This window comes from Musca autumnalis, unplaced genomic scaffold, assembly GCF_047663935.1.
Source record: "Musca autumnalis isolate F117 unplaced genomic scaffold, ASM4766393v1 scaffold_4, whole genome shotgun sequence".
Classification (NCBI taxonomy): Eukaryota; Metazoa; Arthropoda; class Insecta; order Diptera; family Muscidae; genus Musca; species Musca autumnalis.
Genome location: NW_027411977.1, coordinates 88,607,837 through 88,621,641, shown reverse-complemented (window position 1 = coordinate 88,621,641; position 13,805 = coordinate 88,607,837). Strand labels below are relative to the sequence as shown.

The 13,805-nt window shown below is 38.6% G+C and overlaps 1 protein-coding gene across 10 annotated transcripts in view; it reads left to right on the top strand.

The window, feature by feature from the left end:
• Positions 1 to 13,448, top strand: part of LOC141403848 (uncharacterized) — a 213,481-nt gene extending 200,033 nt beyond the window's left edge. For 6 of the 10 annotated variants that reach the window (XM_073986887.1, XM_073986885.1, XM_073986884.1 and 3 more), the window contains 5 exons: positions 182 to 3,298; positions 3,426 to 4,213; positions 12,476 to 12,578; positions 12,644 to 12,951; positions 13,173 to 13,448. In XM_073986887.1, coding sequence (XP_073842988.1) covers positions 182 to 3,298; positions 3,426 to 4,213; positions 12,476 to 12,578; positions 12,644 to 12,951; positions 13,173 to 13,283 — 4,427 coding nt within the window. In that variant the 3' untranslated portion in view covers positions 13,284 to 13,448. The remainder of the gene's footprint in view (positions 1 to 181; positions 3,299 to 3,425; positions 4,214 to 12,475; positions 12,579 to 12,643; positions 12,952 to 13,172) is intronic. The other 4 variants (XM_073986891.1, XM_073986888.1, XM_073986889.1 and 1 more) reach the window with 1 other exon arrangement.
• The last annotated feature ends 357 nt before the right edge of the window (positions 13,449 to 13,805 follow it).

Genomic DNA, 13,805 nt, shown 5'->3' with positions numbered 1-13,805 from the left:
GGCAAGACTTATTGGACTTCTACTCGAACCCCCGATGATCGTGTAGAAGAAATATTGGTATTCTAAAAGACAACAAGGAAGTCTTCCAAAAGCATACCTATTTGACTTTTTCCAGAAGACCTTAAATACCATTTAAAACATACTAATTCCCTTCTTTTCCTCCTGCTCTCTTCTCTTTCAGATATCAACGAATGTGAATTACCCGAAGTTGTTGAAGAATGTTCCCATGGTTGTGTAAACACTGAAGGTTCATATCACTGTGTGGCTCCAGTAGTATTAGAAGAAAAAGAAGAAGAAGAACAAGAAGTTGCTTCGAAAACTGATGATGTTGAGGAACCACCCAAACACGAACTGACTAGCGAAGCACCCGTGGTACAATGTGAATCCGGCTTTAGATTACACAACGGACAATGTGTCGATATTGATGAATGTGCTGAAGGTACCAGCGGTTGTCAAATGTGTATCAACACCGAGGGTAGCTATGAATGCACCTGCCCTTCGGGTTATGACTTGGCCGAAGATGAAAAGACTTGCGTTGATATTGATGAGTGTGCCATAGTGTCTGAGGATGAAGAATATTCCGCAGCTTATAAGGTGTGTTCACATGGATGTCATAACACCGAGGGATCTTTCGAATGCTTGTGCCCACCGTTGTATCATTTAAGTGAAGATGGACGTACTTGTGCTGTCGATAGCTGTGCAGATTTAGAAAATCCTGCACTTAACAAGACTCGTTGTTCATATGAGTGTACGGATTTAGCTACCGGTGGTTTCCAATGCCACTGTCCACAGGGTTATGCTTTGGCAGATACTTATAACTGTGTTGAAAGTCAAACCGCTTGTGAGCGTAATGGTGATGTTTGTGCTCCAGGATCTTGTCAAGAGGCTGAAAATGAGTTTGGTTTTCAATGCATCTGTCCAGTGGGCTATCGTGAAGAGAACTATCGTTGTGTTGATATTAATGAGTGTGAGGATGGAACCCATGAATGCTCGCATCAGTGTGTAAATACTGAGGGAAATTATCTGTGTCAATGTCCCCAGGGATATGTTTTGCCCTATGTCACTGCTCGCAGCTGCGAAGATGTCAATGAGTGTGAACATCAACCAGAAATATGTGGTGTTTTGAAGTGCTCGAATTTCCCTGGGTCATTTACATGTCTCTGTGAGGATGGTTCCGAACCAAATGCTGAAGGCATTTGCCCGTCTATGGTGGCAAATGTAGATCCTTGTGCAGAGAATCGTTGCTCTCATCAATGCCTACCCGAAGGCGAGAGCTATCGTTGTGATTGCCCAACCGGCTGGAGTTTGGATGAGACACAATTGAACTGTGTCCAAGCAGCTGTTTGCGATTCGAATAAAAATGGTTGTGACCACATATGCAATGAAGATGGTTCCTGTTCGTGTCGGGATGGTTTTAGTTTGGATGCAAATGGTAAAACTTGCCAGGATATCGATGAGTGTCAGGTGAACAACGGTGGTTGCCATCAGTTGTGTATCAACGTTGAAGGTGGGTTCTCATGTGCATGTCATGAGGGTTTTGAGTTCCTTGATGGTCCTTTAAGGGATTATTGCTTTGACATCGACGAGTGTGCCCTGGGCACGCACAACTGCGCAAAGGATATGACATGTGAAAATCTTAATGGATCCTTTACATGTCTTTGTCCCAAGGGTTATGCTTTGGGCCTGCCCATCAGTCATCCATTGACATCAAATGAAGTCATTGAAAATTCATTAGATCATCATCTTCATCTTGTGTACAATACGTCATCCACATATACATCTTCGCCATCAGATTCATTAACATCGCAATCATGCTTAGACATCGACGAATGTTCCATTGCTAACGGTGGCTGTAGCCATTTTTGTATGAATCTGCCGGGAGATTATGAGTGTTCATGTCCTCCGGGTCATTTGTTATCATCGGCCGACAATAAGACCTGTGTGCTTGTTAATCTTTGTTTCCGGGAGAATGGAGGCTGTTCACATGCCTGCAGCACACATAATGGCCAGGTTGAGTGTTCATGTCCCGAAGGCTATCATTTGGATTCGAATGGCCGCACATGTGTGGACAATGATGAGTGCTTTATTTCGAATGGTGGCTGTGAACAGATATGCGAAAATTCGATTGGCAGCTATTCATGTTCATGTCGCGAAGGCTTCATCCTTTCATCCAATGGTCATGCTTGCTTGGACATCGATGAGTGCATCGATGGTGTGGCGAATTGTAGTTTCATTTGTATAAATCTTTTAGGTTCGTTTGCCTGTTCCTGTGAGGCCGGTTTTCAATTGGCCGATGATCAAAGGACCTGCTTGGATATCGATGAGTGTGCTCTCGGCAAACACGATTGTTCACACGACTGCGTTAATGTGGATGGTGGGTACAAGTGTTCGTGTCCCCAGGGTTATTATTTGGGAGAACATCAGTCGGTGTGTGTAGATATGAATGAATGTAATGCTGAGGATCATGGCTGCAGCCATGACTGTTACAACACAATGGGATCCTATTTGTGTGCCTGCCCAGATGGTTTTATTTTGTCGGGAGATGAAAAGACCTGCATAAATTCCATGTGCTTTGAGAACAATGGTGGTTGTTCACATCTCTGTGATCCGGACCTGGGTTGCTCCTGTCCACCTGGCATGATTTTGGGCTTGGATGGTAAAACCTGTGAGGATGTCGATGAATGTTCGGCGGACAATGGTGGCTGTGCTTTTAAATGTGTAAATTTGCCTGGCTCATATGAATGTGTGTGTCCAGATGGTTCTAAGCCCGAAAATCCTTTCGATCCCTGTCCCATTACATGTCCTGCTGGTTTTACCTTTAGCCGCGATGACCCCAACAAGTGTGAAGATATCGATGAATGCTCCCTGCCTGGAGTGTGCCAATACCAATGCCGCAATACCAATGGTTCCTATGAATGCTTGTGTCCCAAGGGATATCGTTTGGAAAATGGACGTGATTGTCAGGATATCGATGAATGTGCCGACAACAATGGTGGCTGTGTGGGTGGAGAATGTATAAATCACAATGGTGGCCATGAATGCCGTTGTCCCCTGGGTCAACGTTTGGCCGCAGATCGCAAGACATGCGAAGTTGTACAGGAATTGCGTGATCAATGCCATCCCTTGGCAGCTCCAGCAAATGGTGCCATACATTGCACCAAATATCGCCACAAGAAGAAGCGTTTCTACAACACCCGCTGCAAGGTGTGGTGCAACCCAGGCTTTGAACTACAAGGCCCCACCCACCGTTACTGCAATGCCACTGGCCAATGGGATCATCATGAGAGTGTGTGTTTGCGTAAGTACCATCAATCAAATGTCACAAAAGATTTGATTGCTTTATTTTTCACTTGAGTTGCTTGTCAATTCCCGTTGTTTTTTTTTCAATTTTTTTCTTCTTCCTTTTTTATATTCCACAATTCTAGCAAAAACATGTCCTGCCTTTGCGTCACCTCTAAGCGGTGTCATTACACCATTATCCTGTCTTTTTGGCCAAATCCGTGTGGGCGAGGAATGTCATCTAAAATGTAATCCTGGCTATGTGCCAGTTGGAGCATCAGTAGCTGTCTGCACATCTCAACTGCAATGGTCGTATAATGGCACATTTGACTGTTTGCCAATGCAAACTGAGCCACGTCTGGGTGTCTCAAATGGTTTCACACCTTTGTCGCTGCCAAATGCACCACCCACCTTTACAGCAGGCACAACAACGCTACACAACACACAATCAAGCTTCAATGGACGTCCTTTGCCTGATTTTGGTTTTAGCATGACATCTTTTGGTGGTGGTGGTAACGGTGTAACGGGTGTAGGTGCTACTGCTGGACATCGACCTTTTATTAAATGTCCTCGCAATACCACTGTCTTTTTGACTGGCTTGGAGCGTACCGCCCATGTCATTCTACAGAAGCCCATAACTAATTTGGATTATCGTTATATTGAATCATCACCAGCATGGACTAAAGATTTACAAGGCAATTTGGAAGCCGGCACTCATGTTGTTATATTCCGTGGTCATGATCCCATTTCCGGAAAGAAGGCACGTTGTAAGACTGTCATTCATGTTAAACATGCCGAGGGTCCAGTTGTGGAATATTGCACGCCATCCTTTGAAGTTTCGCTGGGAGAAAATCAAGTGTTCCGTTCGGTTGTATGGGAAGAACCGATATTCAGCAGCAAATATGGACCGATCAAGAAGGTGTATAAATCTAGGGTAAGTGTCAACCACAATGATTATACTCTCCACCATAAGATGGAGGATATACTTGTATTTGTCATTCCGTTGTATCACATCGAAATATTCGTTGGAAACTCAATAAGGGATATAAAGGGGGTCCCAACTAGAACGCAATTTTTAAATTTTAAATAAAACAAAAACGTGAAACTTTATTATATCGTAAAGTAGACAGAATGAGGTTATGTATGGAACAATATGTCGTGCAGATGGCCGCCGTCCAATTTTCTCTTTTAAGGCTTGAATCGTCGTCGGCTTATTCTCGTACACCATCGACTTCAAAAAACCCCTTGTTATCATTTCACGATACCGAAAACCATTGACTGTTTGCGCTTGACCTGCCTCATTTTCATTAAAAAGGTCCAATGATTCCGCCAGCCCAAAATCCACACCACACAGTGACACGTTGAGGATGCATTTGGTTCTCTTGAATCACTCGAGGACTTTCCTCACCCCAAATGCGACAATTCTGCCTATTGACGAAGCCATCAAGATGGAAATGGGCCTCGTCACTGAAGATGATTTTATCGGCAAAATCAGAATTTTCATGTTGTCTCTTCAATACCCAATTAACAAACTCCCATGGTCAGCTGGCTTCAGTTCCTGAGTCAATTCAACTTTGTTTGCATGAAGATGCAAATCATTCGTCAAAGTGGATTTGGAGACACCAATTTACTGAGTTCGGTGTCGAATTGAGGTGGATAGAGTTTGAGCGACATCATCACGTACAACTGCGATATTTTCGTTCGATCGAAGGTCGAAGGCGCGTTGTTGTCTTTACATCACTAACAGACCCAGTTTCGGCAAATTTATCCATTAATCTCTTTACAGTTGACTCTTTTGAACATTATTGTGACCCCAAAATGATCGTAATTTGCGAACTGTAGCCGCAAAACTTTCACCATTTTGGTAAAACAATTTCACAATGAGAATGCGTTGTTCATTCGTGTAGCTCTCCATTTTTACTAACCTTGTACCTTTTACTAGCAAACAATAACAATTGTTCAAATGTCAAACAATGACACTTCGAATGGCGCCAAATTTAAAAAATGCGTCCGACGGATGGACGGACGGACATGGTTATAGACTTAGAATTTATATATCTTCTCGATCAGCATAAAATTCTAAGTCGATAACCATGTCCGTCCGTCTCGCTGCCGAAACCAAGATAAAGCTCGCAATGTTTAAGATAGAGCTTTATTATTTGGTACAGAAATTTCTATTACTCCTAGGATATTTGGTAATGAAAATTGGTTATATCAATCCACGTTTTTATATAGCCCCTATAAAACGGCACCTCCCAATGTTCGGTCTTTTTCAGATTTTAGCCTCAGTATACCACGGAAGGGGCTAAAATTTCGTGTTTAGTCTTCATTGGTGCTACCAAACTGTTCTTTAGAAATCTGTCGGTGCAGGTCCACGTTTTGATATAGCCCCCATAGAACACTTCTTTTCGATTTTCGGTATTTTGAAGTTTTTAGCATCCAACTGAAATAGTTGACATTTGGTATTTAGCCTTCAGAAATCTGTCGAGTCAGGTCTAGGTGTTAGTATAGCCCCTATAGAATGGTACCTCATGTCTTTCGGAATTTTAAATTATTTAGAGTCATTATCTCATCGAAATTGCTGAAATGTTTAATCTCCGTTGGTGTTACAAACTTTTTCTTCAGCAATCTGTCGAGGCAGGTCCACGTTTTGCTATAGCCCCATAGAACGGTACCATCCGAAATGGCTGAAATTTCGTATTTAATTTTCTTTGTTACCACAAAACATTTCTCCCGAAATTTGTCGAGGCAGTTCTACGTGTTGGTATAGGCGCCATAGGATGGTACCTCCCGACTTTCATAATTTTAACGGATTTAGAGTTATTATCCCACCGAAATTGCTGAAATTTGGTATTAAATCTTCATTGGTGCTACAAAAATTTTTCTTTAGAAATCTGTCCAGTCTAGTCCACGTTTTTCTTTCTTTAATTTAAGGCCAGATTAACTAACAAAAATAGCTGATATCTGGTTTCAGTACAATTACGTGGGAGGGTATAAATAGTTCGGCCATGCCGCATTTAACGTAATATAGAGGGTATTAATAAATTTGTCGTTCCGGTTGTAACACATTAAAATAGTCGTCGGAGATAGTATAAAGTATATATATATATATTCTTGATCAGCATAACATTCTAAGTCGAAATAGCCATGTCCGTAACTCCGTCCGTCTACTAAAATCAAGATACAGCTCGCAATTTTCAAGATAGAGCTTTATACTTTAGATGGGAGTTGTTATTACTCATAGGATAGGATGTATTGAATATGGGCTATATCGGTCCACTTTTTGATATAGCCCCCATAGAACGGTACGTCCCAATTTTCGGTACTTTGAATGTTTTAGCCCCATTTTCGACCGAAATTGCTGAAATTTGGTACTTAGATTTCGTTGGGGGTATACAAATTTCCACCCGAAATTTGTCGTTTCAGGTACACGTTTTTATATAGCTCTCATAGAACGGTACCTCCCGATTGTCGGTATTTTGAATGTTTTAGCCTCAATATCCCACTGAAATGGCTTAAATTTGGTATTGAGCCGTCGCTGAGGGTATAAAACTTTCCACCAGAAATTTGTCGGTTTAGATTAACGTCTTCATATACATATTTTTCAGATGCAATTCGAATTATTTTAATTGTAATTCGAGAATTCTATTTGTGGTGGGTAACATTTCATTTGTAATTCGACAATTATATTTGTAATTCGAATTACTCCATTTGTAATTCGAATTAATCCATATGTAATTTGAATCATTTTATTTGTAATTCGAAAATCTTTTGCTTTAAATTCCAAATAAAATAATTCGAATTGCAAATGGAATAATTCGAATTACAAATGGAATAATTCGAATTACAAATGGAGTAATTCGAATTACAAATGGAATAATTCAAATTTCAAATGGAATAATTCGAATTACAAATGGAATAATTCGAATTTCAAATGGAATAGTTCGAATTACAAGTGGAATAATTCGAATAAAAAATGGACTAATTCGAATTACAATTGGAATAATTCGAATTACAAATGGAATTCTCGAATTACAAGTGAAATGTTACGAATTACAAGTAAAATGTTTCGAACTACATCTGAACAATTAAAAAATTATCAGGCGGCTTGGGCCGACAGAGATGTACCCTCAGTCAAAGATCAAAAGTTTTGCGGTGGAGATTCTAAAAGGAATGTATGGACATTGACCATTATGAAAGTGGATCTCCAGGCACTACATATGGTGCCATATGGGGTTTTACTCCCTTCGGGCTGTTTGCTCAATAAGTATGGACTTTCCCCTAAAAAAAACTTTTACCATCGTAATTGAGGCAGCGAATGCAAGTTGCTTCAACAAAAATCAAAGTGATTCGATATCAGGTCTTAAAGTGAACTTATCCGAAAATGTGTGTGGGAGGTACCGGATGGAGTGGACAAATATAGTCCATATTTGAACCTGCTCCATATCTGGTAGGTATATTAGGATGTGTAAAGTATGGACCAATTCGGCCACTCCATTCGAGAGTTGCCGTACGAACAATTTATCCGAACATTTTTGAACTTTTGTGGGGGAGGTACCTGAAGGAGTGGACCGATATGGCTTACCTTCGAACTTAAACTATATTTGGACAAAATATTACTAAGGCCAAATGTTGGACCGAATCGGCGGATCCGTTCTAGAGTTATCTTGCGCTCCAACAACCTCACGCGGTGTCATAGGGGTTTTTTGCAACTTTCATGCTATTTTCTCAGGAAGTATGGACTTGTCCCTAATGAAACTAGTACCGTCGTTTGGGGCAGTAAATACAAGTTGCTAAAACAAAAATCAAAGCGATTTGATAGATGGCCCTAAACTGAACTTTTCCGAAATTTTGTGTGGGAGGAACCCGAAGGAGTGGACCGATGGAGTCCATTCTTAATCCTTATCTAAGTCTGTTACATATTTCAGGATGTGCAAAGTATGTACCAAATCGGTTACTCCCTTCAAGAGTTATCGTGCACCCAAATTTTCCGAACATTTTCAAACTTTTGTGTGGGAGGTACCAGAAGGAGTGGACCGATATAGCCCATCTTCGAACTTAAACTAAGTTTGGGCAAAATATTATGACATTTCGTCCAAACATACTTGGGGTCTAAAAACATTATTTCGAAGAGGCACATTTTGCCCGTATGAAAGTGTATATGAGGAAAAGTCAAAATTTTTTAGTTTCCATGAAGCCAAGGTTTGCACTATTATAATACGGTAACTATTGTAGTTTACCAGTAACTATGACTATTGCTGGATTAATTTAGATGTTTTTGTACAAAGCTCAAAAATTTAGCAAAACAATTTAATTAACGTGGTAGTTACGACCGCGTAAACACTGCTGACATTTTGAAGCCGGATTTCAGGTGTTTTTTGTATTTTTTTTATGTTTTTAGTCATAATTTTGCGATTTTATTTTACCGATTTTTGTCGGTAACAGCAAAAATGAGTTACAGAATCCCACTACTGATATGTATATTGAGTATGTAGCCCACACAGCAGCAGAGTAATCTACTGCTAAAGGCCAAAATTTAGTGCGATATTTTTTCTAAAAAACCTATTTTTTGGGTACAGTATTTACAATATCTTTTTGAGTGTGCTGGTACCCCGCGATATTTTAGTTTTTCGACGATCCGGATCATATGAATCACAGATCGTAAAATCCATCTACTAGAACGGCGAAAATGGCTACTGCAAAAATTGAAAAATTTGCGAAAAATGTTTTTCAAAATATCGCTGACTAATTTGTGTTTTATGTGGATCGTTTCCATTTCAATGAAGAAAGTGAATCATCACTCGCGTTTGTGCGAAAACAGCGGTTTGAAACATTTAGTGGCATGGGAGCTGTATCCGATTTATCCAAAAAATACTGTGTGATGCTACATCCACGGTTCTTGATAGATTTGATTGAAATATGTTTAGATCGATGTATTTTTTCACGGTTGATAGTGAAATCGGATGCGCATAAAAAGTGTATGCACTTTGTGCAAAATATAAGCGTTATACAGTTTGTTGCACACTAAACTGCAGACGATGCTACATCTTAGCGGCCAAAGTAAATCCTGGCAAATGTGTACAAATTAAAAGAGAAGAATTCGCTGTATTGGTAAACCGCTTGCGCATCAAGTGATTTTAAGGATTTCGCGATTTACACGCATTTCAAAATGAACATTACCCGATACAATTTTATTTCAAGATTATACCCCATTTAAAAGAACCCAACATTTATTTGAAAGATATCCATATCTTCTGCTAGATGTTAGCGTGTTTTCGAGAAGTGATTAGAATAAAAAATGTGATTTATTGCGTGAAATTTATAGTCCGGTCAAAATAGACATGCGTATAAGGGGGAAATAGCAAAAATTCCCACAAAGCTGAATTTTGGTGGAGAGCTAGGGTTGGCCATTAGAAGCAACGTCCTAAAAGTCCCCATCGATCCCATGTGTGCAAAACAAGTTATTCGGGGTCAAAGGTCATATTTGGAGGCATTATTCAGTTTTTTTAATTTTTCTCAAAAACGGTAATACTTAGCAAAAGCCCGTTAAAGTAAAAGTTGTAGACTCAATAATTGTCTACAAGATTGGTCCTTATGATTCTTAAAAAAGACTTACCATTTTCGAGATATCTCGATCTAAATGTCAAATAAAAAATTAGCCGCGTAAGTACATTATGAGGCGGGTCGGTTAAAGTAACGACACTGTGTGTTAGATACTTCCGTAAGCTTTCAAACGATATCCACTTTGCAGTAATCGGTTCAGTAGAACCGGGTCTAATCCGGTTTTTAAACTTGGCCTTTCGGGTCTAATAACCGGCGAACCGGATCCGCAACCGTTGCAAATTATACATTTCCGTAATCAGCGCAACAAACCCTACCTTCGGACAAAACTTGAAAAAAATCGGAGAGTTTTCGTTGGGGTCGTTCCCGTTGGGTTTTCGATTATACATGTGGGTTAAATGGGCCATTTTAGCATAAAATGACTCTAACATTGAATAACTCTACTAAACAGACTCCGATTTTGTTGGAATTTTTTATAGAAGATAGCTATAACTTCGCTCTTCAAGAAAATATATATATTTTTGGGGGACAGCCCCGATTAATTCGCTTATTTTAGCCGGTACATCTGAATATGTGCATATTTCCCTTATAAGTGCATAAAAATCATGTGTTTTTTAGAACAGCTGTATCTCAAGAATGGTTCCTTCTAAGAAAAAAATTGTAAGGGTCAGACTTGTAGATAATTTTTCTGTCTACCGTTTTCAAAAAATAAATCCGAAAACCTAAAAACCCTTAAATTTTGACCTTTGACCCCGAATAATTTTTTTTGCACACATGGGATCGATGGGGACTTTTAGGACGTTGCTTCTAATGGCAAACCCTAGCTCTCCACCAAAATTCAGCTTTGTGGGAATTTTTGCTATTTCAATGTCTATTTTGACCGGACTATTAACTAAAATAGAAGAAAAACTCCGACCTATTTTTCTTACATTTTGTTCAACTAACTCACAAAATAAATTTTAATAAATATTTTCTCTTACAAAAATTTTATAAATTTTCTCAATATATTTTTTGTTTTTTGCTATAATATGCAAACCGCTAAACGGATTTGTATAGTTTTGGTTTCATTTGAATCTTCGCGATGTTTAGATTACGTACATATTTTTTATATAATTTTCAGATGCATAAACAGTTTGAATTTTATTAGAACAGGTTGTAAACTACCAATTGTTTTGAATGCTTTCCTAATTTCCGCTAAAATTTACAACTTTTTCACTAAAGTTATGGGACCTCAGTAAACATATAGTATGTAGGGAGCCCCTAATTAAGATAGTTTCTCAATATAATGATTAGAGTCTTTTAAAGATTTTTTCTTTTTATCAGAATTGAAACCGCCATAACTTTTGCGCGCAACAACCAAAATTAGTATCTCGAACAGATTTAAGAATGGGATTTTTCCCAATCTATGTACCAAAAATCTTTCATGTAGCTTAAAAAAATTTTTTTAATTTTTTTTTTTTATGGAAAACTAAAAAATTTTGTCTTTTCTTCATATACCCTCGTTAGCATAAATGCTGAGGGTATAAAAAGGTGTAGCCCTCATAGAACGGTACATCCCGATTTTCGGTATTTTGAAGGATTTAACCTCAATATCCTACCGATATGAATGAAACGTGGTATTTAATCTTCAAAACTTTCCTCCATAGGACAGCACCTTCCCATTTTCTGAAATTTCAAGGTTATAGCCTCAATATAATCCTGAAATGAATGAATTTAGGTATTTAGTCTTCGTTAGTGGTACAAAACATTCCACCGCGCCTTCATATAGACCCCATAGAACAGTACCTCCCGATTTCAGTACTTTGAAGGTTGTGCCCTCAGTATCCCACCGAAATCGCTGAAATTTGGTATTTAGTCTTCGTTGTTGGTATACAACTTTCCGCCAGAAATTTGTCGGGATAGGCCCACGTCTTCATATAGCACCCATGGATCGGTACCCTCCGATTTTTCGGTGTTTTGAATGTTTTAGCCAAATTAAACAAACGGAATAACTGAAATTTGGTATTTAGTCTTCGCTAAAGGTACAAGACATTTATACTGGTGCAAAACATCGCTTGCAAAAAGGTTAGGTTCCCGTATTTGTATAGCCCCCATGTAAGCATAGCCACCATATAAGGTATTTTGAAGATTTAAGTCATATTTTTCTACCGAATTGGTCTTTAATTAGATTTTTGTGTTCCCAGAAGATAATCGAAGAATATTAAAATTTACTCGCAAACAAACTGGCCATATATCTCCAGGTTTAAGTCTAGCCGGTATTGCCCAATTGTATGAATTTCGAGGGGTTTTTGTCAAATTTTCGAACCGAGATTGCTGTATTTTAATATTGTGTTTTGCCAGGACTTCAAAAGCTCAATTCAGAAATTTGTAAATATTGATCCATGTTTTGGAATGAACTACGATGACGCTCCATATGTGCCCTTTTGAAGGGAGTATTTTCAGTTGGGATATACTACTCCAGCAGTAAGAGGAAAAGCTTAGTATTTTCATAAACGAAAAAGAAACTAGTGGTTCTTATTCACTTCAATACAGTACGTGGTGGAGGGTATAAAAAGCTCGGTCCGGCCGAACTTAACGCCGTTCATATTTGTTTTTATTTATTTATGTAATTTATTTATTTTGTCAATATTTTCAGATACCTGGTGAACTGTTTGGTTTGGGTGTTCACAGTGTCTACTATGAGGCGACTAATGCCGATGGACTTACAGCCAAGTGTGAATTTAAGATTCGTGTCAACGGTAAGCGTTTCTAAACCAATAATTTCTCAAGATTAACACTACATTTATCTTCTTTGTTATTTCAGCTGCTGGAGTTTCATCATCACAAGACCATTTAGCTTCAAATTCCATTGAATATGGTGGTGGTCATATGAACAAAGTTCATAAACTACCCAAGTATCCTAGTGTTCCACGTCCCAGTCCAATATTTACACCACCACAATTACCAGCAGCACCAACATCCATTCACCCACATCCACCATCTATCCACCACCATTCACCTTCCTCAGCTGTTCCCCACCCCAATATGATCAAGGCCCCACTATTGCCCGGTCATGAATCGTTTATTATTTGCCCCGGTCGTGATCCCATCAAAGTAACCAGTTCTCAAGCTGTAAGTTATTATTGGCCTCAATGGCTTATACGCATTCATTACAAGCAAATGTATGAGCAACGCAGTCATCATTGAAAAGCTTTTAGCAACCATTCCACAGTAAAATGGATTGATTCCAGCCATCTTAAAATGGCTTATCGCTTTAGCAGCATCGCTTTCTTCTACTTCTACACATATATATGTATATTTATTTATCCATCATTGTCTTCTATGTATTCCAGGTTGAGTTGCCACCAAATTGCATTTTGAAAAATATTCGCATCAATCCGTTCCGCCAGTTTATGTCACAACGTGTCATGCCAAGACTTTGGTCCTCTTATCGTTTATTTTAAGTAACGACATATCCTCATATCAACTTTTTAATATATAAGATTTATATGATTTTTTTTATATTGTATTCATTTTGTTCTTGTAATTTTCCACAAAGAATATTTGCATTTGTAAATTTTAGTATTTAATAATAAATAAATCGAGTTTTGTAATATGTATTGAAAAAATGGTTTTAATTTTGTAAAGAATAAAATAAAAATATATGTATATTGGAACTAAGAATCTGAACGATTCAAGAGATAGTCAGATGTGTGTTCCCTAACACAATAACTTTTAAAACTTTTTTAATTTATAAAGGAACAAGCAAAAAAACGATAAGTTCCGGGCTGGGCCGAATTTTTACACCATTCATCACAAATTGCATTATGGTATCCCAACGAAGGCCAAATACGATATTTCAGTTATTTCGGTTACTCTCTTATGTAAAACCTTGGAAAAATCGGAAAGTACCGTTTTATGAGTGACATATTCCAACGATTGTTTGCAGGCATTTTTCATAACCCCAAATAAAGTACACTAAATAT